General features: G+C 40.1%; 1 protein-coding gene across 6 annotated transcripts in view; it reads left to right on the top strand.

Moving 5' to 3' along the window:
• LOC126406274 (collagen alpha-1(XIX) chain-like) overlaps positions 1-22,191 on the top strand; it is a 144,808-nt gene that overhangs the window by 26,999 nt on the left and 95,618 nt on the right. For 4 of the 6 annotated variants that reach the window (XM_050070428.1, XM_050070431.1, XM_050070427.1 and 1 more), the window contains exons 10-13: positions 3,852-3,896; positions 7,412-7,456; positions 19,575-19,628; positions 21,461-21,496. In XM_050070428.1, the coding sequence (XP_049926385.1) occupies positions 3,852-3,896; positions 7,412-7,456; positions 19,575-19,628; positions 21,461-21,496 (180 nt within the window). The remainder of the gene's footprint in view (positions 1-3,851; positions 3,897-7,411; positions 7,457-19,574; positions 19,629-21,460; positions 21,497-22,191) is intronic. The other 2 variants (XM_050070429.1, XM_050070430.1) reach the window with 2 other exon arrangements.

Below are 22,191 nucleotides of genomic sequence, written 5' to 3'. Positions count from 1 at the left end.
ACGTTTGATTGAAAAATCCTTAAACTCAATTAAAAAACACACATTTTGTGATGCTTAAAGAAGTTTGTGCACATTTGTTTTCCTTGTTATTGGTCTCCAAACAGACCGGGACTCTGTCCCTCAGCTGCGTATGGCACATTTTAAGCCTCTGTTTGGTCCAAGATATCTAACCTACCCGCTGTTAGCAGGTAGTATTGTAGGCTACATGTATTTGATTATCAATAACTAACCAACCTTCAACCTGCTAATGATATTTGATAGTATTCAGGAGAGCCAGCTCTTTAATGTTTCCTAATATAATCAGGAGGTGGCGCTAATCGCAAAAAAGTTTTTAAATCTGGACTTAACAGTACTTTTTTCATTGTTTGTCAGTGAGCTAAGTTAGCATTCACACTTTGTATAGATAGCATTAGCCAGCAGACAACATATATTAATTTGGAGATAAAACCGTCAACATTGGTGAAAAAGTAATACTTGTGGAGGTGTAAAAGAAACAGACAGAGAGCTGCGGTGTTGGTGAGTGACAGCAAATGTTACAGCCTCTCAAGCTTAATCATTGTTATGACTTATGTATGAACTAGCTAATAATATAGGCAAACCTGAGATGACTAACGCTAGTACGAATGTAAATCACTGAGGCAAATTGCAAGGGGTTGTAGCCCACACTCAAGTCCTAGTTTGGCAGATATTTACCTAACTCTCAGTCTGGTCAGTGTTGACAGGTTGCTCCCGTCCCGTTTGGCCCTGTATCCTGATGTAGCTACCTTGCAGCAAACAGATGTGTGAGTTGAATTAAATGCAGCTGACGAACAGAGCTATGATTTGTTTGGAGACCAATAACAAGGAAAACGAATGCGCACATTTAGATAAAAAATGTCAGTCGACGTCACGTAATGTGTGTTTTTTAATTTGGTGGAAGTATTTTTCAGTCCAAGGTGAAACAACAAAGATATGATGGGTTATGGCGTGACTTGCCCTGCCTGCCCCATTAACTTTAACAGAACTGGCACCAAAGTCTGGCTCCAATTCAAACGCTGTCACTGACGTCATGTCCTTTCCTTCTTTTATAGGCTCCTTGTCAGCCACTGCATTAACAAACTTTCCAACAGGAAATACAAATGGTGTTGTCAAGTTTGAACGGTCTATATAGTGTAGTTGTGACATCATAGCTTTATGGAAGTGCTGACAGCTCATTAAAAGTTTCTGAATACAAACTGGGTTTTACAATATTGAACCTTTAAATGATGAAATGTTAAAGGAAAACATAACAATTACGTAGTCTATTCATGCTGTTTATTTTATTTTAAAGACAGTGTTTATGGTGTAAATATCTGGTTGACTCTTCTGTTCATTTCCTTCTTCTAGTGTAATGAATTGGTGTTGCAGCATGAGAGGTGAAGCCATTCTCAGAGTGGGAAAACACTACATGTAATCTAAGGTTTAATCTTGACTTAATAAATCTCAGGCAGGGGGACATTTATTTAAATGATGAGTGAAATCAATACATTTACAGGCACGGCAGCAGATTGCCACTCCAGCAATTAGCGCGCTGACAGTGGTGCTTTGAGATAATTTAATTTAACTGATTTAGAGTTTGAATTAGTCCACACAAGCCACAGTGGCTGTGTTTGATAGACTGAGTTGCAGTACTTTTGGTCTCTCGCTTTATTTTACCATTAAACAACTAGGAATAAACACATTTAACATGGTAAGAGGGTCAGATTTATTTGATTCAGTAATGTAGACAGAGCTGCGTACATGATGTCAAAGCTGTATATGCAGTTTGCCATTCAGTGGCATCAGATAAACTTTAAGGAAGCAACTAGAGCAGATACTAGAAGACAACAAAATGTCACTAATCATCGAGTGAAGATGTTTCTCATGTCTTGTGGGATTCGCAAATGTTTATGTGCCGCTGCCACTAAGAGAAAAAGCTGTAAAAACATACTTTATTTTGAGCCATCTGTGCAGTATATCAGAAACGTCCTGCTTTGACACAATCACACGTAGTAATTGCCTTTCTCTTATTCCCTCTGACCTTGTTGCGCATTAATCTGTCTGGTAAATTATAGTAGCACTGGACCTCTGTTTCTCTGCATATTTAATTCATATTGATCCCTAAATTTCTAAGGGAGTCCCAGTGACTATAAAACAGTGCTGCACTCTTTGAGATTTACATTATAATACATTAAAAGGGGGTAACAAAGTCATAGCAAATACTGTTAATAAGGTAAGCTCATGAGACTTTCAATTACCAACATGAGGATCTCATTCAGTTTAAGATTAAAAAGTAGTCAGAGTATACTTATTAACAATTTAGCTTGACTTTGTAGAGATTAATCAAAGACATCTGGGCAATTTAGGGCATTTAAAACACCCATAATGAGAAGTGCAGGCCAATCATCGTGACCTACACAGAAGGTTTTTTAGGAAAGTGTGTGGGGATTACTTTGGCTGTGTTACTCTGACAGAAAGTACTATCCCGCATTACAGTCAAGAGTTTGATGGAGGATTCTAATGCACTGCAAAGGGATTAAACTGCTATGATTAATCCAGAATCCCTCAGGAAATTAAACAGATAAGGATTGGGTTATAAGAATGCAGCTTACTTGAAAGGAAATCCATTTTCTATGGCCTTGCACATAAACCCTGGTATTACTAGATTTACAGCTCCTGCATGTACATGCAAAGGGAAAAAAAACACACACAAGCATAATGGTGAAATTAAAACTTCTCCCCTCCTTTTACAATACCTTTAATTTGTTTTGCACCATTTACAACCCTCTTGTCCTTATGGCTTGTGTTTTCAATTAGTGCCCTCTGATTCAATTTATACCCATTGTACCTCAGAAGTGAATAATTCCAGGAATTTTATTCAAGACACTTCATTATTTCACTGACACTGAATTTCGATTAGCTGTCAAAACCTCCCATTGTTCCTTTTGTATTCATCAGTGTTAAAATGTTATTACCTTTTCTAAAAAACGGGTTTTGTTTCAGTGGTTGAATAGAACATTTAAATGAAAGAAGACTAAAGTGGAGAGCACTGTGAAATATGTACATTCCCATACAGGAGGCTTATCTGTTCACAGCGAATGACATCAGCAGCTGTGAATCTCTTTGTCTCGTACAAATGAAACAATCATGTAATTGCTGACTCGATGGAAAGCTTTACATCTGTCCACCTGCTTAATATCTTATCAGAGAACTGTACTTTTACACATCAAATGCGAGGTTCTTATAAAAGTAGACTGGGTGTGTTCTCTAAACTAAGATGGTATGGTGTTGGCAACTCAGTTACTTGGTTTGACCACATTTTCTTGTTCTTCCTAAGCAAGCCTATTGAGTCCTAACAAACAGGGCTTTTAATAAAGATGCGACCATGGATGGGCATCACGTTTAATTAGATTCTTAGCTTGCAGCAAATTCCGTGCAAGCTTAATTTGTTGAATAACTATCTACTTCCATCTTCTCTCTCTTAACAATAATGTGGACAATCTTTTCCCCTTCCTTTCCTCTCTTATTCTGTCTTGTCCTCTACTGCCCTGTGTATCCTTTTACCTCTAAGACAATCAAGCTTTTGTTCCTTTCTTGCCCTGTCCTTTCTTCTTTCTTTTAAATACAATCATTAAAATAATACAGAACTTTAACAAGGTTTAGATATGTGCTTTCCAGTTGTTGGGAAACAGTATCCTGACCTGCAGCTGCTGAGCCACTGTGTCAGCAATAACTTGTGGAACAGCTGTAGGAGCAAGGTCGCTGCTGAAATGACAAGCCGTCATAAAGCTATTCACTAATGTGCGAACGAGAGACCTTTCACTAACTGTTCTGTGTGTTTGTTTCCATCGCAGGGGGACACAGGGGAGGCTGGGCCTTCGGGAGACCCAGGACATAAGGTAGGCTGCTCACTCATGGAGCAACTTAACTTTACCGTCAGGATTCCCTGGTGTTGCTTTGCCCTTAAAGCTGTGATTAACGTTGTGATTGACTCAGTTGGGAGCTTCAGTTTTTATGTTTTCCTCCTTAATAAATTTCGCTTTACATTCAAATAGATTTTGCGTTTTCACTGCATGTGTTTTAGAAACAGTAAATAGCAGGTGGCTCTTTGTGTTCAGTGATTTATGGAATCTGTCACTGCCCATCTCTGAGACGATTTTCTAACATCATTGGATTGAATCACTGGCTTGCTTTGTGTTGACCCCGTCACAGCAACACAGAAAACAAAGCAATCTCAAAATCGAATTAAACCAGCAAGTGGGTGCCTGCTTGGCGCTGGGTGAATGGTGCTGCTACAGAGACACAAGTTCGGTCCCAAGCAGCGGCATCTCTGGCTTGGCCAGGCGCCCCATTGGACGACATTGGCAGTATTCCTGGGTGGGAAGCCAGTGAAGGATTGTGTCCTTGTAGCTGTAGTAGCAACTAGACGGTCGGGCTGACTGTGCAGAGGGGGCAGAGCTCTGTGCGTCAACCTTAGTGCTTCAGTTATGCCCTCTCGGTGAAGCTCTGCACCGTCGGAGGAAAAACAAATGACTTGCATAACTTGATGCGTATTTGCGGTAACTGTCCACACCCTCCCCTGGTCAGTAGTGGGGGTCAGGAGTGACAGACATTGCTGTGGAGTCGGACATTTAAATTGGAGGACAAGTGCATATTTTAATGGAAGCTTTAAGACTGTCTAAGTGCTTGTTTTGTCATTGGATGTTGCTGTTGCAGTCCTGAAGAGCTGACAAAATAGCCAGATTTCACATGCTCTCAGTTAAATTAGATTTTATTGCCATCACAAATTTGTTGCTTGCTTAATGTGTTTGATAATATCATCATCAGTAAGATTGTTGACAATCAAATGTGGTGTCTGGGACGCCTATGTTTATCCTGTCAGTGATGGAGGGCAGATCTGGTCACCAGGAAGCACTGCTTTGTGTAATGCCAGTTTGTGGCTCTTGTTGCCATGTCTTAAAGTAGTATTTTCAGGTATTGGCAAGAGAGGGTATAGGATTGTGATTTTATTCTCTGAAAAATGAAGTGAATACATAGCAATAAAAAATTCATATTCACCAGATATTTAATTGCATTCAAGTGATCAATTGTACTGCAGATGGCTATGGAAGCAGTTCATGCATCAGCAGTAAATAGGCTCATTTCTTCATGTGGACAATGGCTTAATCCTGGACCTATATCCATAGAAGATGTTAAGCTCACCATGGGGGGACGTTTGCAGATGAACCTTGATACATGGGGATATGGAATAACACTTAATGGCACAGCTCTCTCCACTCCACTCTGAGATGAGGTTTAGGAATCAGCCAAAGCTGTTTCGTTACACAACAGTGCACTAGAAAAGTCTACATCAAGAGCACTAGTATTGATATTGCTGCTAATGCACAGTATCATGTGTTGTACTATTTTATACCCAAGCTCAGCTCCTTGTCAGTGAAGCTTTTTCTTGCTCTTTCATATCTCTTTGTTATGGTGCCCTCGGACAAAACCGAAGACACACACACTTTTTTAGGCTCTTTTGTCAGCCATATTGTGAGAACAACAATTTCATGCAGCTGTCGATATCATAAGAGTAATGATATGGTTGTCCTTGGACGCTGTAATATGGCAGTTTGTTTGAGGTTTATGGGCCAGCTGAGGTCATGAAACTGTATAGGTTACACTCTAATAACAGAGCCAACAAGTTCCAAGACATCTCACGCATTTCTGGCAGAGAGTGTGGAAAGTAGGGGCTGGGTAGCTTAAGAAGAATCAGCGATCGGGAAGATATTTGTGGAAATGAGCCTCTAAGATGTTATATTTGTGGAAATAAGCCTTTAACAGCTTATTCCCCGACATGCATATAATCTTACCCATGCTATAGACTTTGCTGGAGTTGGAGTTGTGCAGTGAGCTCATTTACAAATATTGCTGGGAATTGGGTATCTGGTTGCCAAATGTGTTTTTGTATCAGTGTCACTGTGGTGCAAGTGTATGGTTCCCTGCAAGGCTCAGTTTGAAGGAGCTGTGAGTGAGTTTTAGAGTTAAGGATTCAGTTTTATAGCACCAGTGAGGATGGGAGAGAACATTCTAGATACTCTCACCCCCTTTAGCGCACTTACTTACATAAATAGTTGCATTTATAAGGATTTCTTTTTTTATGTCCTGCCACCATGGCACATGGTAGTGTTTGTGGGACACACTGTTACCCTGGTGGCATCTGTTTGTCTTGTAGACACATTCTTGTAACCACAATAACTCAAGAACAACACGTGATAGAAATATCATACCAACACCAAAGAGTCCATCTCTACGCTGGTGTGATCAGACTGTGGAGTCTCTTGGTGCATACATTTGCATGTTAATGAGCATAAATGGTTTTCTTGAAGCTACTATAACTCCTTATTCTTTACATTCAGAGCATTAACATAGCAGCAAAGCACTATTTGCTGTGTAAAGATATCGTGAGGTATTGGCATTCTGAGCAGAGAATTAAGTCACGTTACCTTTGTGTGTGTTGTAATCCAAGCTTGTCTGTGGTTTGTTGTGGTATGCTGGTCAGGCCGCACATGCAAATTTCCTTTCAGTAAACAAAATGCTACATTCATGTGCCATGAAGGCTTTGCAAGGAGTTGGTCGGGGCAGGTGCACAAAGTGCAGGTAGTCAGCTTATTTTAGCTAAAAAACAACTGAAATACGTGGTCAGTGATCATTTTTCTGATATGTTCAGTGTCAACATTTTAACAACTTGTCAGGTCGGTTAATCAGCAGCATTTCCTAATTTTGATCATAGAAAATGTAATTTGCTCAGCCTTACGTTTCCCTCAAAATACCCTCAAATTTTTAGGAGACAGGACTGGGCTAACCCACCGCTGCTTCTCTGCACTACACTCATCTGGCAGATAATATAGGGGCGGTGTCGTGGGAGTGTAGCACCCACCTCCGGTTCACCTCTACTTTAACACCGTTAGCTCTGTCAGGGCCGTTGCCGTTGTTAGCACTGTTCTTGCTGTAAGCATCATTGGCTGCTAGCTGCCACCCAGCCACCTCCATGTTGAGAGCCATGTGCAGACAATCAGCTCCAACTCTGAGTCACCGATATGCTCTCAATGTCGTATAGAGCTCCTTTAATGCCCTAGGTGAGTTCATATGAATACAAGAGCTACGTGAGCATTTAATATGTTTATTTGTGGATAAATGTATTGTTTAGATTATGTAAGGAATATCTGCTTTTCGGCTTTTCAGCGTGACCATGTTCCTCCTTTTGGCTTTGAAATTTAAGGAGTGTGTGTTTGATGTTAGTAGTGGTCATGTTATTGGAGAAGTGTGCCAGATTATGTAAAACCTACTGGGTGTAAAGTGGGGGGAAAAGAGTGAAGCGTGAACTTTCCAGAGGTCCTTTCTTTGCTTTTAACTTTCAATCTTGTCATTGCAGGGGGAACTTGGATCAGAAGGGCAAAAGGGAATCGATGGGGAGAAGGTAAGTACTACTATCTCCAGCAGACATATATTCCATACATAGCACATCAGCCAGATCTAGTTTCGTCAGAGAATCAATTCTTATAGGCTTTTCATTTTCTGTGTGATGCCCTGGGGGTAGGAGCAGGCGCAGTTTTCTGTGTGGCTGTTTTCAGGTGCCTGTCATATCTGAAGTGGATCTAAGTGTGTTCCAGCCCGCAGTGTCCTTCCGTAGTGAAATTAATTGATATGTATGCTACCATAGGCTTGGCATACTAATGGACTAAACTAATTTTTCAAATTACCGTAGGCCCCTGTCCATGTCATTTCAGGTTAAACTTTATTGCATGCTTTTAAATCTGGCTGCGGTGATGAAACTAATGTGTGTCATCTAAACCACAACAAGAAGTGCAAGCAAATTATTTTTGTCTTAACTAAATGCAGATGCATTAGAAATGAAGCACTATTCCTTTTTGGCTTGTAGTGAAGTTGTATTTGCCACAAGCAAATTAGTGCGCATTCCTTTAAAGTATTCGTTAAATCAAAGGGTGTTTTATGTTGTACAGCATTTGTTTGCCCACAAAGGCACACTCTCAGTAGTAGCTGTGCAGATGGTCAGTTTAAAGTGGCTTAATAAAGGGACTACTTTTCAGCACCATCACCCCCTGGAGTAGTCAAACAGCTGCCACAGAAATCAGCCTCCCTGCAGTCTGTGGACGTGCACTCTGCCCTAACAGTAACTGAGAGAAATCAGAAAGCAAAACCAGGGATAAGTATGTCGAGCCAAAAGAGTACTGAACTACTAGAGGTAGAAGATATACAAAAACTATTAAGTACAGGTAGGAAGGTAGCTTGACAAAAATGCATTGAGGGTACAGTTACAAGAGCAGTTAATAGTACTCAGATTGCTGCTTGACAGTAGCTGCAGTTACATGTACAATAATTCTTTAATACAATTTAACTCCTTCTGATTGAAGATTCAAACTAAACTGTCTACATGAGTGATAATTAAGTGATCCAATAAGATGTAAGTTTGCATGCCCCAAAGCATTTAATCAAAAAATAACTTTATTGACTTGTGCAAAGCGTGTAATCTGCAGGAAATAGAATAAAGGAAGAAGAAAACGTTCTTTTTTCCAATTCAAATGAGAAAATTCAACTCATTCAATACATACATGATTGTATAGAAGGAAGAGTTGTTCCATCTGTCAATACAGTTAAGGAGAACCTGTACGTGTAACCCAGGTTATTTTCTGTAGCTTCAAATTACAGATGTCCCCTAAACACCTCACATCCAGACCATCGGTAGACGTTAAAATTTATCGCTTTCTTAATCATCTCATATGCAGGCTGCTACTGCTGGTAGCCAAAGATACATTTTATGTCCAGGGACTCCACAATTCAGCCTGTAGCAACATTACATAAGGCTACTGTTTCATAATCAAAGAATACATTTAATCAGAGCACTCACATAAGAATGTAGCACAAGCAGTGTACTAAATAGTTTTTGGATTTATGAATGATGCCCTGTAAAAATCAGCAAAGGGAGGCACACAGAAACAGCTGTTGTGCGAGTAGTGTGTGGCATGTTATGTCACCTATGGGATTAGGCGCTAATGTTTTCCTATTGAACGGATTATCAAAGGTTTTCACTAACCTTGTCAACCAGATTTAAAATTCCTTGAGGCCAGTCACTTTTGATTGAGGTGGTTACATGAGGCATTTTTATTATCATCGGGCCGTTATTCTGTTTTTTAGGATTGCAAGAAAACAAAGTCTCCATCTTAATTTATCAACAGATAATACACACTAGCAGAATTTGAAATACTGAACGCTACTGCAGTAAAAAATAATCTTTTTGTTGTGTTAATGATACATCTGCTGCTGATAAGCGAAGAATTGTAGCCTGCTGTTTGTCTATTCCTCAATCCTTCAAAAAACAATGAAGCTGGTCAGCTAGAAAGGATCAGCTCAGACAAAATATATTCTGTAGGTGTTCCTTCTTGCTTTTCCTCTGTCACCAACACCCATCAGTATGTCCATGAATTACCCAGAGAAGGTTACTGTGGATAAAAGTGAAAGTGCAGTGATTCTTTTGTAAATATACTTAATTGTAGGAGTGCAGGAGTAAATTTACCTTAGCTTACATATATCATTCATACTTGTAGCTTGATGAAAGTGAAGTAGGCTATATAACATAGGTACACAAGCATGCATGTATACACAAGACATTTCTGTTTGCCAAGAGACATACACAAAGGAAAAAAAGACTCTTCAGACTCTTCCGGGCTGAATCCTTTCATAATGTTTAATTGTAATTCTAGTGCAATAATAAAGTGTAATAGTCCAGTAAATTACAAGTAAATAAAATTCAGTTTCAAGGAAAAAAAAGATTTAAAAAAAGGGATTGGCAGGTTATAAACTCAAGCATTAGTTTGTCTTCCCACAACCAGCTTGGCTCGCTTTGCTCCAAGGTAAGCGGCTATTGGCAGCTTGAAAAGCCTGTTGACGTCATGTGTGTATTTGCATATCAATGACATGATCAAGTTTATTTACATAGAAATTTCAAGGAGAGCGAGACCACCTAACTGGAAATTAACTCCATCTGCATCAAAGACTGACTGATTTGTAGTCATAATATTACACCAACTATAATGGAAGAATGTGAGCGTACATGATTCCTCTGATGTTTTGTTTTCCCATTGATTGCTACTGGTGCTGCAGCAATCAAGAGGAAAGAGCGACAAAGCTTGTGAGCAGCCCTTCTTTGTTTGCTCGCTGGTTCACCCTGGGCTCCAGTTGACTGGACAACAGCGGTACATAATCTGGAAAAACAGCTGGAAGCTTGTTCACTGTGGAGAGGCTGAGAGTGTGTTGATGACCCTTTTCCAAGAAAAGCAGCTGCTCAAAACTTCGTCTAGATGTTACCAGTTGATGTCATTTGCTAATTTGCATGTTAGTGCAGCCCTGTGTGGGGAGGCAGGGGTCTATCACGTGTATGACAAGTCTCTAGATTTGTTGTTTTTTAGAACGTCACCAGGGGGTGTCTGAAAAGTGTAGTGTGTTGCTAAGTTGGCAGCACTGGACCGAGGGTCTGTCGACAGGCCGTCCTGCTCCCCTCTGCTCTGTGTGTGTGTGTGTGTGTGTGGCATCCTCATTAGTGCTGCTCACTCTGAAACTTTGTCACCAGAAGTGAGATTCTTATGTCAGTATTCAGTCAGTGATTAGAAATATGGGAAGTGACAATTCTTGTTTTTAGCACGAGAGGTGACTTGTTTTTCATCTTTGTGCATCTGATATGGGCATTTGGGCTTTCTATGGTCACGCTCACATGGCTCACCATGCGTACCCTCCTGGGATTTATAGTACTATGCCTCACTTACTTGAGTGATCTAAAACAAAGAAAAGCTCCATGTTTTTGTGGCATTGCTTCTAGCATGCAGGTTTGTCCAACATTGCAGACAGCCATTATGGATAACAGTCTTAGCCTAGCTTAGCACAAAGACAGCCAGTCTTGCTAAATCAGGCTTCTTCAGTTCTTAAGGTCTGAAGTTCTGAAGAAGCCTCTTGGATGAGAGGTGAAACATCTTCAATAAGCTCAAGAAGTCTTGTCGCCTACGATACAGCACTTAAGATTACCTTGACCTGGATGACTGAGAATCTTCTCTAACAGGTGGAAAAGATGTGCTTCAAATCAGCTGTATCTTGTCTGCTGGCAGAGCAGTTACCATCACATCTCAGAGTCACCTGGGCTTTGTATTTGAGCTAAGTTAGGTTAAGCATGTCTTGGACCTGCCTTTGTACTGGAAGCACAGACACTGACACCTGTCTTTTCATCTGATGCTGAATAAGACGTTTTTTCAAAGAGTGGCTGTTTCCTGGAGCTTATAGAAAACATACTGTATCCAGTTCGAAATATAGCAAAGTACAGTCCTATGTTAAAGACATTTTGAAGACAAATTAATTCACAAATTATGCGCTAAAAGATCTTATAGCTCCATTATCTGCATAAACTGATGTTTTGGCCACTTGAAGGCAGCGGGAACAAGCTGCACAACATACAATAATATAGACCCGTTTACTATTAGTAAAACAGATGTTTTTTGGTGGGCGGGGCTTAGCTGAAGGCAAAACAATTCTCCACAGACATTAGCTAGCACTTGCTAGAAAGTTCTAATGTCTTGTTTTAGACAATGGAGGAAAATGTGGGGTGGTGCTTTCAGATATACTCATTCCGAATGCGGGAGCACACTCTGGCACGAACTGAATCGTTCGTAAATTTGGAGTGCTGTTGGAATGTACCGTTTGATTATCCAGAGCACACTTGAGGCACTCTGTCTGGGGAGATGGTGTGGCAGAGCACCGAGCGGAGTGAATGTGTTATTAAGTTAACTGTCCGTTAAAGCTCTGTTTCTAGGACCATCAGGGCTCTCATTTTAGTGTAGAGAAATCCAATATTCACCTCAATACTTCCCCAATTTCTGATTAGGTGGACATGATAACCCTTCATACACATAACGTTATTCATCCCTACAACAGTAAATGCTTTTTCCATAACCTGATACGAAGTGTGCAATGCACATGTGAACATTTTTGATGATCGCAGCCCAGTCCTTTCATCTTATCACATTTAACCATAGTTGTCTTAGTATTTGTTGACGGTCAGTGGTAGCTGGTATGCAATACAATTAAGCTTTGAGCCATGACTGCTTCTATTCTGGCTCTCAATAACACAACAAGATGATATTTTAAGACTCCTGTGTAGCCTACAGCCCTGTGGTGGTGAGTCGTGTTTTGCCTCCAGCTAATAAAATGGCGTCATTGTGACGTCGGTTCTAAAAATGTCTATTACGCTGATATGTCAAACTTGATTATAAACAGTTGCCTACTTACACATCCAGCAGTTAGTGAGCAGCATTAGCATTCATACTTTTGGGCTCCATTAACTGTTGAGGTAACTGTATGCCTCTTAAGCAGCTAGAAGTTCCAGTATGTTCACCAGTTAGTTGGTAAATTGCCAGTTGGTGCTGGCCAAGTAGTGTAGGTTTTTAAAGCTGTCTTGTAGAAATGATGCTGATGAGAATGTCGAGAGGGAACCACAACAGTACAGTTGTGGTCCATAAAACCAAAACACAGAGCTGATAGACCGACATTCTCAGTAGGGCTGAGGTTAACTACAAAATAAAGTAAAATTCTTCGCGGTTTGTCACCATGACCGACTCCTTTTTCATACAAGTAGCCATGTGATCCATTGTTAATATAGAAATATTGATGATCGTAGCTGCTTAAAAAAGAAGAGATGATTTATCACAATTGGTACAAATCATTACATTTTCCTTGTATGCACCCTTCTGTATAATGTGTAAAAACCAAGAAAATCTAAGATTTAACACAGTCTCCCTACCCATGAAATTACAGCATAAATCAAGCTGTGATGGGATGTTCATTATTAGTCTCTTCCACAGCTGTGCTGTTTTCTGTGATTTATCTGATTTCTTGACCTAACCCTTGTATTTGATTTAGATTAATATGAAGACAGGACACTGGAATAAAAGATATGAGGTAACCTCGGCCCATGTCTCATCAGTGAGCATAGAGCAGTACAGGATTAATGGGTTAAAACCAGTATCCCCAGTGCCTCTGTATCCCCAGTGCCTCTGTAGGTGAGTAGATGAGGTTGAGCCTCATCGACTAAATAAGGCAGCCCTTTCTTAACCAGTTAATCACTGGCAGTAATTAGTTAAAGTCCAGAAGACATTATTAGCAGGACTGCTAGACCGCACATGTTCCAGTCAGTAATGCAGATATCACTCAGAGCCTTTGGCTATTGTATGGTTCATTTAAGTCTGTAAAACTGTGAGAGCTTATAAGAGATTATTTTTAACATTATAAAGGTGGATAATGTGCTCATTAAATATATAATTAATATGTGATAAAATGAAAGTGCTACATATAATTGTATCTGTCATCAGGTGTTGCTTGACTGGTTTGATTTCATTTCTTTTAATGAGAAAAAGCTCAGCTGGTAAATTGAATACTGCTGCTTTTACTGCTCCTATAATTTAACTTTAACTTCGGTAAATTGTGGTTGTAAGGCTACTTGTATTTATTTAAAGGGAGAAAGAACAGCAGAAGAGACTTACTCTCTTTAATGGTAAAGCAAATTAAAAACATTTATGTTGTGCAAACACACTTACTCTATGTTTTTAGTTAACCTATTTACTATGAGACTCTATTACCCGATCCATCCCTTTACTGTTATTAGCTCATTTTCCATTTTTAAAGCTAGTATGTTATTTAAGGCTCGAGTAGACACCTGAGACGCTAGAATTCTATGTATGAGCATGTGATCGAGTATCGTTTTACAGATACACGTCCTGAGGGACAGAGGGAGTGCACACCGTGTTATCTTGAGGGTAATCCAAGTTACATTCATGGATACATGTTAAGTTGAAGAGTGAAGTGTCGTACAAAAGTCAAGCAATGCTCAAGGCACATGATATCCTCTTCACTACAGGATCTCTGACAGTGAACTCTGATATCCTCACACAATAGCATGTTGTTTAGGTTACCTTGGTAATCTGTGTTTAATCACAGAGCGAAACAAACATGCTGATAAGCTTCTGTATCTTCTCTCGCACTCTATGTGATTAGTCTTATATCACCGCACTGTATGTGGTGGTGTATCGCTGAGCAAATGGAAAGTCACAAAAGGCATTTCCTGCTGTAACCTCCCTGGCATTTGTAGGCCGGCACTCAAGATATCTATGTTACTTAGAGATCCTGTTCCACAGAGCTTTAACGGCCTGTCATTCAGTATTACAACATTTCCCCACCAGAATGTTCTGAATACATAGTCCATCTACAGTTTTTTTATTTAGCCTCTCCCCAATAGGCCAAACCCAGTTTGTGATGATTAAATTGTGTACACTAACTAAAACTTGCAATTATTCTACCTCTTGTCAGACAAGGGCACTGACCTGCAGCTGCTCCGGTTGGTTAAAGGTAGAAGTAAACATAATTAGACTGCATTTGTACATCCCTGCCTCTTGCTTGCTTTAGTTGTCCTGTGCTGGGGAGTTGCCAGATTGTCTTGTGGCCCCACCGCTACAGGAGTGACGAGACACAGTGGTGTGTGTAATTAGCAGGCGAGTGTACACAGCTCCCCACAGTGTCCCGACCTCGAGCTGCAGGAACGACAGCCACACAGCCAGCACCGGCCTATTCCCAGCCCCTTCATCCCTGCTTCATCCCTCCCTGTAAATGCAACAAAGCCCACAGCTTGCAACAAAAGCTAACAATATATCCAGCCCTTCTAGTCTACATGTCCCTTCATGTCACGGGGCACCTGTATTGGGCCTATGGGCTCACGGCTGAGTCCATTAGACAGAGGGCAGCATCATAACTAGGCTACGGTATGAGAGGGTGGCATAATAAAAACAGAGAAAATACACTTGTTCCCTTGAGGGGTCATTAGATGTTCCCTGATTCTGAGATGGGACCTTCTTGACAAATATTAAAATATATCATAATTGAATAATTTAGTGTTGGTCAGCTGAGACTGTTTAAAATAGTTTAAACAAGCACCTCAGTTATTGCTTTGACTGCTGCATCCAGCCATTTGGTTTTAAAGGAATCTTTTCTTTTTGCCTTTACACCTTATTTCACTTACAACATTAGCACAGTTTTAAAAGTCTCTGTAGGTGGATGCTCGGAGGACGGAAAGGAACAGGATGTGTGTGTTCTGGCACATTTTTTGACAAGTATATAACACTTGACTGCACAACTTTGTACAATATTTGCAGCAGTGACAACAAGTTTTAGCAAGAAAATAGTAGATTTTAGTCCAGAGCTTTGGAACAAGCCTCGTCACTTATCAGTTTTGTTAAACGACCAAATGATTCCAAGCAAATTAACTAATTTTGTTATTAAAACAACTGTGAATCATTCCTTAAAAATGTTCGCAAAATTAAATGAAGCCTAATTTCTTACAAGAAATTGTTTGTGCCCAAATACCAAAACATAAAGTTAACATATTCAAAGCACCAACTCTGAATCCATTCAGAAAACATGATGCACACCAATGGCTATAGAAAAAAGTACACAGACAATTAGTTAACTAAAACTTGTGTATGTTCATTTTGTGTGTCCCTTAGCAATATTTAATGCAAAATTTGCAAGACTGCCAAAAAAACCTCAGCCAAAAACGCTGAGGGTTAACTTCTAACTGCGCTGTTGTTATTATGTATATGACCACAGACAAGTCCAGATGCTGTGCACTTCCTCAGCTCCTATCGTTGACAATACTGCAGCCCTGGAAAAATCTGAATAATCGCACAGTCGAGCCAAGTTTTTAATAAAAACACTTTTTTTTTATCATTGCCAATGCATCTTTTATCACATTAAATTAACCACACGCACACATGGGAAAGTGAACATCACTCAGCGTAAGTCATAAGAGTGCACTGTTAACATTTGGCAAACTTGATAATTTTCAAATCTTTCATGTAAACTGCTTTGTTGTCTGTTGTAATTAAAATGTTAACCAGCAGAAACTTTTTGTGGCGAACAGATTAGCCACAGCAGTTGCAAAGCTTATAGCTTGACTGTAAAACAGGGTTCTGTCATTCACTGTATGTGTGACTTTTTGACTGACTGAGCTTCTGACTGACCTGAATTTGGTTTCAGATAAGGACATGTGCCAGTGGGGAAAAATAACTCACCACCTTGCAGAAGTTGATTCCAGTTGCATTATTCAGTTTGAATTATGGTAGTTTCCTGTCAACTCTTGTGTAAACATATTGTCTTGTGTCTGCAGTCTGCAGGAGAAGATGCTGGGGAGTGTGGGTTCATTTTGGAGCAGAAAAACATATTCATAAATACAATATGCATATATTCTGATGATTTATAACGTAACCCTACATGAGAAGAGTATTATTTAGTCAACCTAAATATGACAGTCCAAGGCAAAACATGTTTTAGGATGTACAAACTGCATGTAATAGCTCAGATGTAAGATAAAATCCACTAATTTAAAGGTCCAGTGTGTTGGGATTTAGGGAGATATATTGGTAGAAATTGAATATAATACATTAAGTATGTTTATAAGTGTATATAATCGCCTAAAAATAAGAGTCCTGTTTTTGTTACCTTAGAATGAGACATATATATCTACATAGGGAGCGGGTCCTCGTACACAGAGACCACCATGTTTCACCATGTTGCACAATGTTGCATCGGCCCCCGTAGTAAGCAGCCCCTCCGCCACAAGCTGAACAGCATAGGAGAAACACTTTTTTTTTTTTCAATTATTTATTTATTTATTTGTTTTTAACGTTATACAAACACCCCCGAACAAGTACACAGACAGTAAAGACAAGATGTAATCATAATAGTAATAACTAAGGGGGAGAAAAAAAAGAAACAATATCAATAAATAAACAAGAATAATTGTCAGTGGAAATGGTTCATTTCTACAAAGAGTCAGAGCACATGTAAGCAGGGTAGGTGGATGGTCATAGATCCATTAGAGGTTCCTATGTTCTCAGGAAGACTTCCCCCCACCTAGGTGGAATTTCTACTTCTGCGTTGAATCGATGCCGTAGCTATTGACGCTGAGCCTACGCTGTAACCTACGCTGTAGCCTGACGTGCACCTCCCCAGAAATGTAACTACATGTCGCGTTGACGCAGACCTCCTGTCTATTTTTGTAAGCTGAAACCATTTCCCTCAGTGGAAAGGAAGCTGTTACTAACTTTAATTTCACAGATAAAAAAAAATGAATTGTTAAGACAATAAAGCCTCCACAAAAATAGCATTTTAAGTCTTGTGTGTGATTTATTCTGGCTTCATATGAGTAGAGGAAATCTCCGCTCGTTGCTAGGCTAATTTATACAGTGTAAAATGCCATAGGCTTGTGGTAATAACATTAGCATGTTATATTTGTTCGGAAAACGTGCTTGGTGTAAGACACTTGTTTTGTCGGTGAACCTTGTGAGTTGTAATGGAGCCGAGTTTTATAATGCTACCTTTGTTAAATGTTGCTGTTGCCCTGGCTTCATAGGAGTAGAGGAAATCTGTAGAGGTAACAAGTAAGTGTATTGTTCCAGTTGTAGTGCATCGTTCAGTATTTGTTTGAACAAATTAAATGTTGGGGGTCTTTGCTGGCTGCAGTTGAGCAAAATACACTTCTTTGCCATATATGATATTATGCTGATCATCTTTGCAGACATGGGGTGTAGCGTCCTGTTCAGTTCCGTACCAAAGAGGTACCGAACTGGCGAGATGTCAGATGGAATCCTCAAGACCTTAACAGTCAGATCATGGACCTCTTTCCAAAAATATTTCAGTTTTTCTGTGTTGAGAAAGTGTTTTACCAGTTTAAATCATGTGGTCCATTTGATTTATAGAGGAAGATACCTCTAGGGATAGTTTGGCTCCCAACAAAAACCTCCTGACCAATGAGGTCCCCAGGGCTTTCCTGGATTTCGAACTTGGCACATGGAGAAGTTTCAGCTGGTTGCAATCTGCAGTCCTTACCCGATACCAATAAATCCTATGCACACTGCTCCTTTAAGCGTATATTTTTTTTAATTCCCTGTGTTTTTTGCATTTGACTTATGCTCAGGACATGCGTATATATTAAAATCATAAAATTCCCTGTCTCTGGACTGAGTCAAGCTCCACTTCAGGTCATGATGCTGAAGTATTTCATTCCACATAGCTGAAGTGAGTAATATGTAGTTGTGTGCTTCAAGAAATGTGTTTAAAATTGCTCTTAACTCACAAACACAAACAATGTGAATGGGAATGAACGCCAGCCTCGTGGTCCCTCTCTGGAAATAACAAGAGGAAACCACATAATGATTGTTAAGGATCACGATAACAAGAAAACATGTTTATATTACAAGGCGCTTTTCACCACAACAATGAGACAAGATCTCCTTGTTACAAAAATGATGGCAAAATTCTTATGAGATTAATCAAACGCACTCCTGTAATCGACGGAACCTGAAGTTGTTTACGTCCTTGTTATCAGATGAGCTTCGCACTCTTCTGCCACAGCTCTGGTAATAACTCAGAGGGGAATTCGCTGCTGGATCCCCTTGTGTCAGATTGCCCCAGTAAAGTGGTTAGGCTGTCGATTTAAATAAAGAATTGGGCTCTCATGTACTGCTATGAGACAGCTGCCCTCTTATTGACAGTGTGCGTAGGCTGAGGGCCCGCATAAAGTGATACAATCTGATAAAATCGTGTCACAGTCGTGTCATCCTAAGTGCAACTTATAGGCAAGCTGTTTTAGCTGTTGATACCACAGGGGCAATTATTTTACACCAGTATTATGCTTCTGTTTTCTGAATGGTAGTGTTTAATACGAGGCTTGCAGGGAATAGGCAATGAATTTGTCACGTCTCTGGTGGAGCCAGACTTAATGTGATAAAGGTAGGTAATCATCTTCTGCAGATATATAATTCACTATTAATAGCCTTTCCAACTCTAAATTTAACCATGACAAATTATTGTATTTCTGAATCATTTTACAGACCGCTCACACTCCCCATCTTTCCTCTGCTCCCCCCCCTCTCTTAACCCATTTCAAAGAGTTGCTGCTACTGGCCCAAATGTGTCACACCTAACAAGGCTCGCTGCAAATTTAGCCTGTCAATATGTGTCAAGCCTCATTCATCAGCTATCACTCTTTATCTCAGCTGTCCCACCCTCTTTCGCATTTCACCAGCAGAGAGGCTTGACTTTGCCCCGAGCTTGCGTAGTTTAATTCCACCTCCAGGTCGTCTGCTTCAAGGTGTAAAAGCAATGACAATCACAGTCCTTGCTAAACCTTAGTGCTACGCGGGGAAAACAGAGACGAAGGTTGAGGGCAGACACCGTGTAACCAGCTGATTGTGAATCTCTCAGCAGCGTCTAATGATTGACATGCTCATTTCTCATTGACCGGCTGTGACAGGCATGAGAATCTCACACCTGCATGAGATACTTGTCTACTGAGTGTCAACATACTGACATACAGTAACACATGTCAGGCTTTTTTTTTTTTTAACCAGCCTTTTTTTTTTAACCATCTTTTAATCTCTCACTAAAAACAAATATACTTCAATATATTGTATATTTTTTGTCCCCAGGGTCTGAAAGGTGACCTAGGGCCAGTTGGTCCAGTTGGTCCCAAAGGAAACAAAGTGAGTGCCATACAGACCGGCCCCTGACAAAATTACACCTTAATTGTTTTTCTTCTTTAAATGTAAATACATACTTCAGGGAATCTGCTTGACTTTCATGAGCTGTAATCCCAGTCTCAATAACGGGTTTGCCCATCTGTTTGAAGTGCTGCTATGATTGCTACTCCAAAACATGGCCAGCTAAAGAATACTGTTATTGCTATCATAACTTAGCAAGACCTTATTGATGGTCATATAGAGTAGCTTTTATCCCGGCTGAGAGAGAATGTTCCCTTCACTATGTTTGCAGAGTATTTGTATATTCATAGGGAAAGCTGTTTGTAATGGACATACCCAACAAAATCCCTTTATCTCGCCCTCTCTAAACAGCTTTTTATGGGCCTAAAGCCTACAGCAAAATGTGGATTGCACACCATTGCATACTCACAGGGGCTCTTGATTCAGAATATGTTTGACATTTGATCCCAAATATTAGAAATCCAACAGTGACACAGGTATGTCCTGTTCAGTAGGCTACGGCTGGTTTCGTAAGGGATTCAAGACAGGCTGGAAGTGCAGCAGATGGGCTTGATGCAAAACCTTGTTCTTATCTGCAGCCCCTTTATAGTCTGTTCACTGACATCACTGACATGAATGAGATAAACTCTTGTTGCAATGCAGAAAATATTGGTCTTTTTAAAGTTTTCTTTTCTTTTCATCCCACAGTGGGATTATTTTCCATGTATGAGATGAAATGTTTTTCCTGTAATTAGTTGCCATATCTCCCACTCTTTTATTTTTCCTCCCTTATTGGGGCTTTTTTTCCCTCCCCTCTCTCGCTGTTGTTGTCTTTTGGAAGAACTCACCACATAATTGTAGGTGCAATGCTCTGTCTGCCAGCCTTGAAGTTATAATGAGGTCTGTGTGTTTCTGTGAAGACAACAGAGAATCACAGCGTATTTTATCCTATTTTCCGGATGGGAGGGTGGGGGTTGGGGGTGGAGAGAACGTTTGTTTGTATTGAAACTGACAGAGGGAGGCAGATTTGGAAGCATAAAGTAATGAGTCCCTTGCATATCCCATAGCAGGCATATTTTAGCTGTGACATTCATTTAGACAACAAAATGGATATGAACTACAAACACCTTTTTTTTCTCCCTCTCTTTCATCCTCATCTGATAAACGGGTATTGCCAGATGTAAAGTCCACTGATCCTCAACCCAGTGCTTTATAAACTACTGCTGGGATTGTCGTGAAAAAGGGGAGAGAAGTGCAGAAATATTGGACAGTGATACATGACTTTTATCTGAAAAGACAAAAAAACAAGCGAGGCTGTAAAAAGCATGTGAGATCATTGCTTACACTGGGTGATGCTGGCGTCTAAAGACATCTACTTCTTCCCTTATATGACTTTTCGTGACTGCCTGTATGTCACAGCCACCAAACAATGTTATCATACCTGTCCATTGTTAATACTGCGAGGCTTTTACATGATATAGTACGGCTGTGTTTATTTTAAGGCCTGTCACATTTAATAGCACCAGCCCACCTGCCAGTTGTCTGACAGTTTGAAAGTCATCAGACAGGCTTCATTTCAAGACATACTGTAAATACCACTTAATGGCCTTCTATAGCACACAGTGCATATATTGAGATATTACTGCTATGCAGAGTAAAAACCTGACCTTCAGTTTTTATCACAAACATGATGGCTGGCCTTTAGGCTAGATATTTAAAAGTCAAAAATATATTGTATGGGTTTTGCCTCAGACATTTCCATCGCACACAGAATGTTAAAGATGTTACTGAGTGAAGTTTGGAGAGTATCCGCTAATTATTATCCTCCTTTACAGGGTGATGTGGGTGTGCCTGGAGCTCCAGGGCTGCCTGTAAGTTCACACTGTTACATTTACATCTCATTATACTATCTGTATATCTGTGTATGTAAGAACCATAGATATAGATGAGAGTAGAATGGACATTCCCATTCAAATTAGCCTAGCAGGATGGTCAGAGCGGCAACCATTTTTATATGTATTGTTGTGATCGCAGCTGTCGTAGTGGGCTTACTTCCGTATAAACTTCTGTATAGTGAGTTTGCAACTTGGGTCATGTTGGAAACTTACTGAGGTGAGGTTTTGCAGTAATGTTATTAACGTAATATGAATGTAACTTTAATTTCCCAGTTTAATGTTGCCATTTATTGCGTGTTTGTTAAAATATGACCTAACGTTACTGTAGCTGCCCCTGAAAAACAAGTGAGAGCCGCTGCTCAGTGGATAGCTGTAGATCAACTCATGTTAAGATAGTGAATTGAGGGCTTTTTTTTGACCAGAGCAGAGTTGGTGAGTGCTGGAGCAGTGTACTTGATGACTTTGAGTTTTATTTTTCTTTCTGTCAGGTTTGAATGAAGTGTGCATTGAGTGAGTTACCAAGGCAATTAAGCTATTAGTCTTAAGCCCAGTGTCCACCAAACGCTTGCGGTATGGTGCCTTTGGAACCAAAAGTAACCCCTCAGACATGCTACTTAGACCCTTGGTCTGCTTAGCGTTTCCATCGCAAACAGTACCCTTAAATGTGGACG

This window comes from Epinephelus moara, chromosome 19 (assembly GCF_006386435.1).
Source record: "Epinephelus moara isolate mb chromosome 19, YSFRI_EMoa_1.0, whole genome shotgun sequence".
In the NCBI taxonomy this organism is placed as follows: Eukaryota; Metazoa; Chordata; class Actinopteri; order Perciformes; family Serranidae; genus Epinephelus; species Epinephelus moara.
Note: the sequence above shows the minus strand (reverse complement) of the source record. Positions and strands in the feature narration are given on the sequence as shown.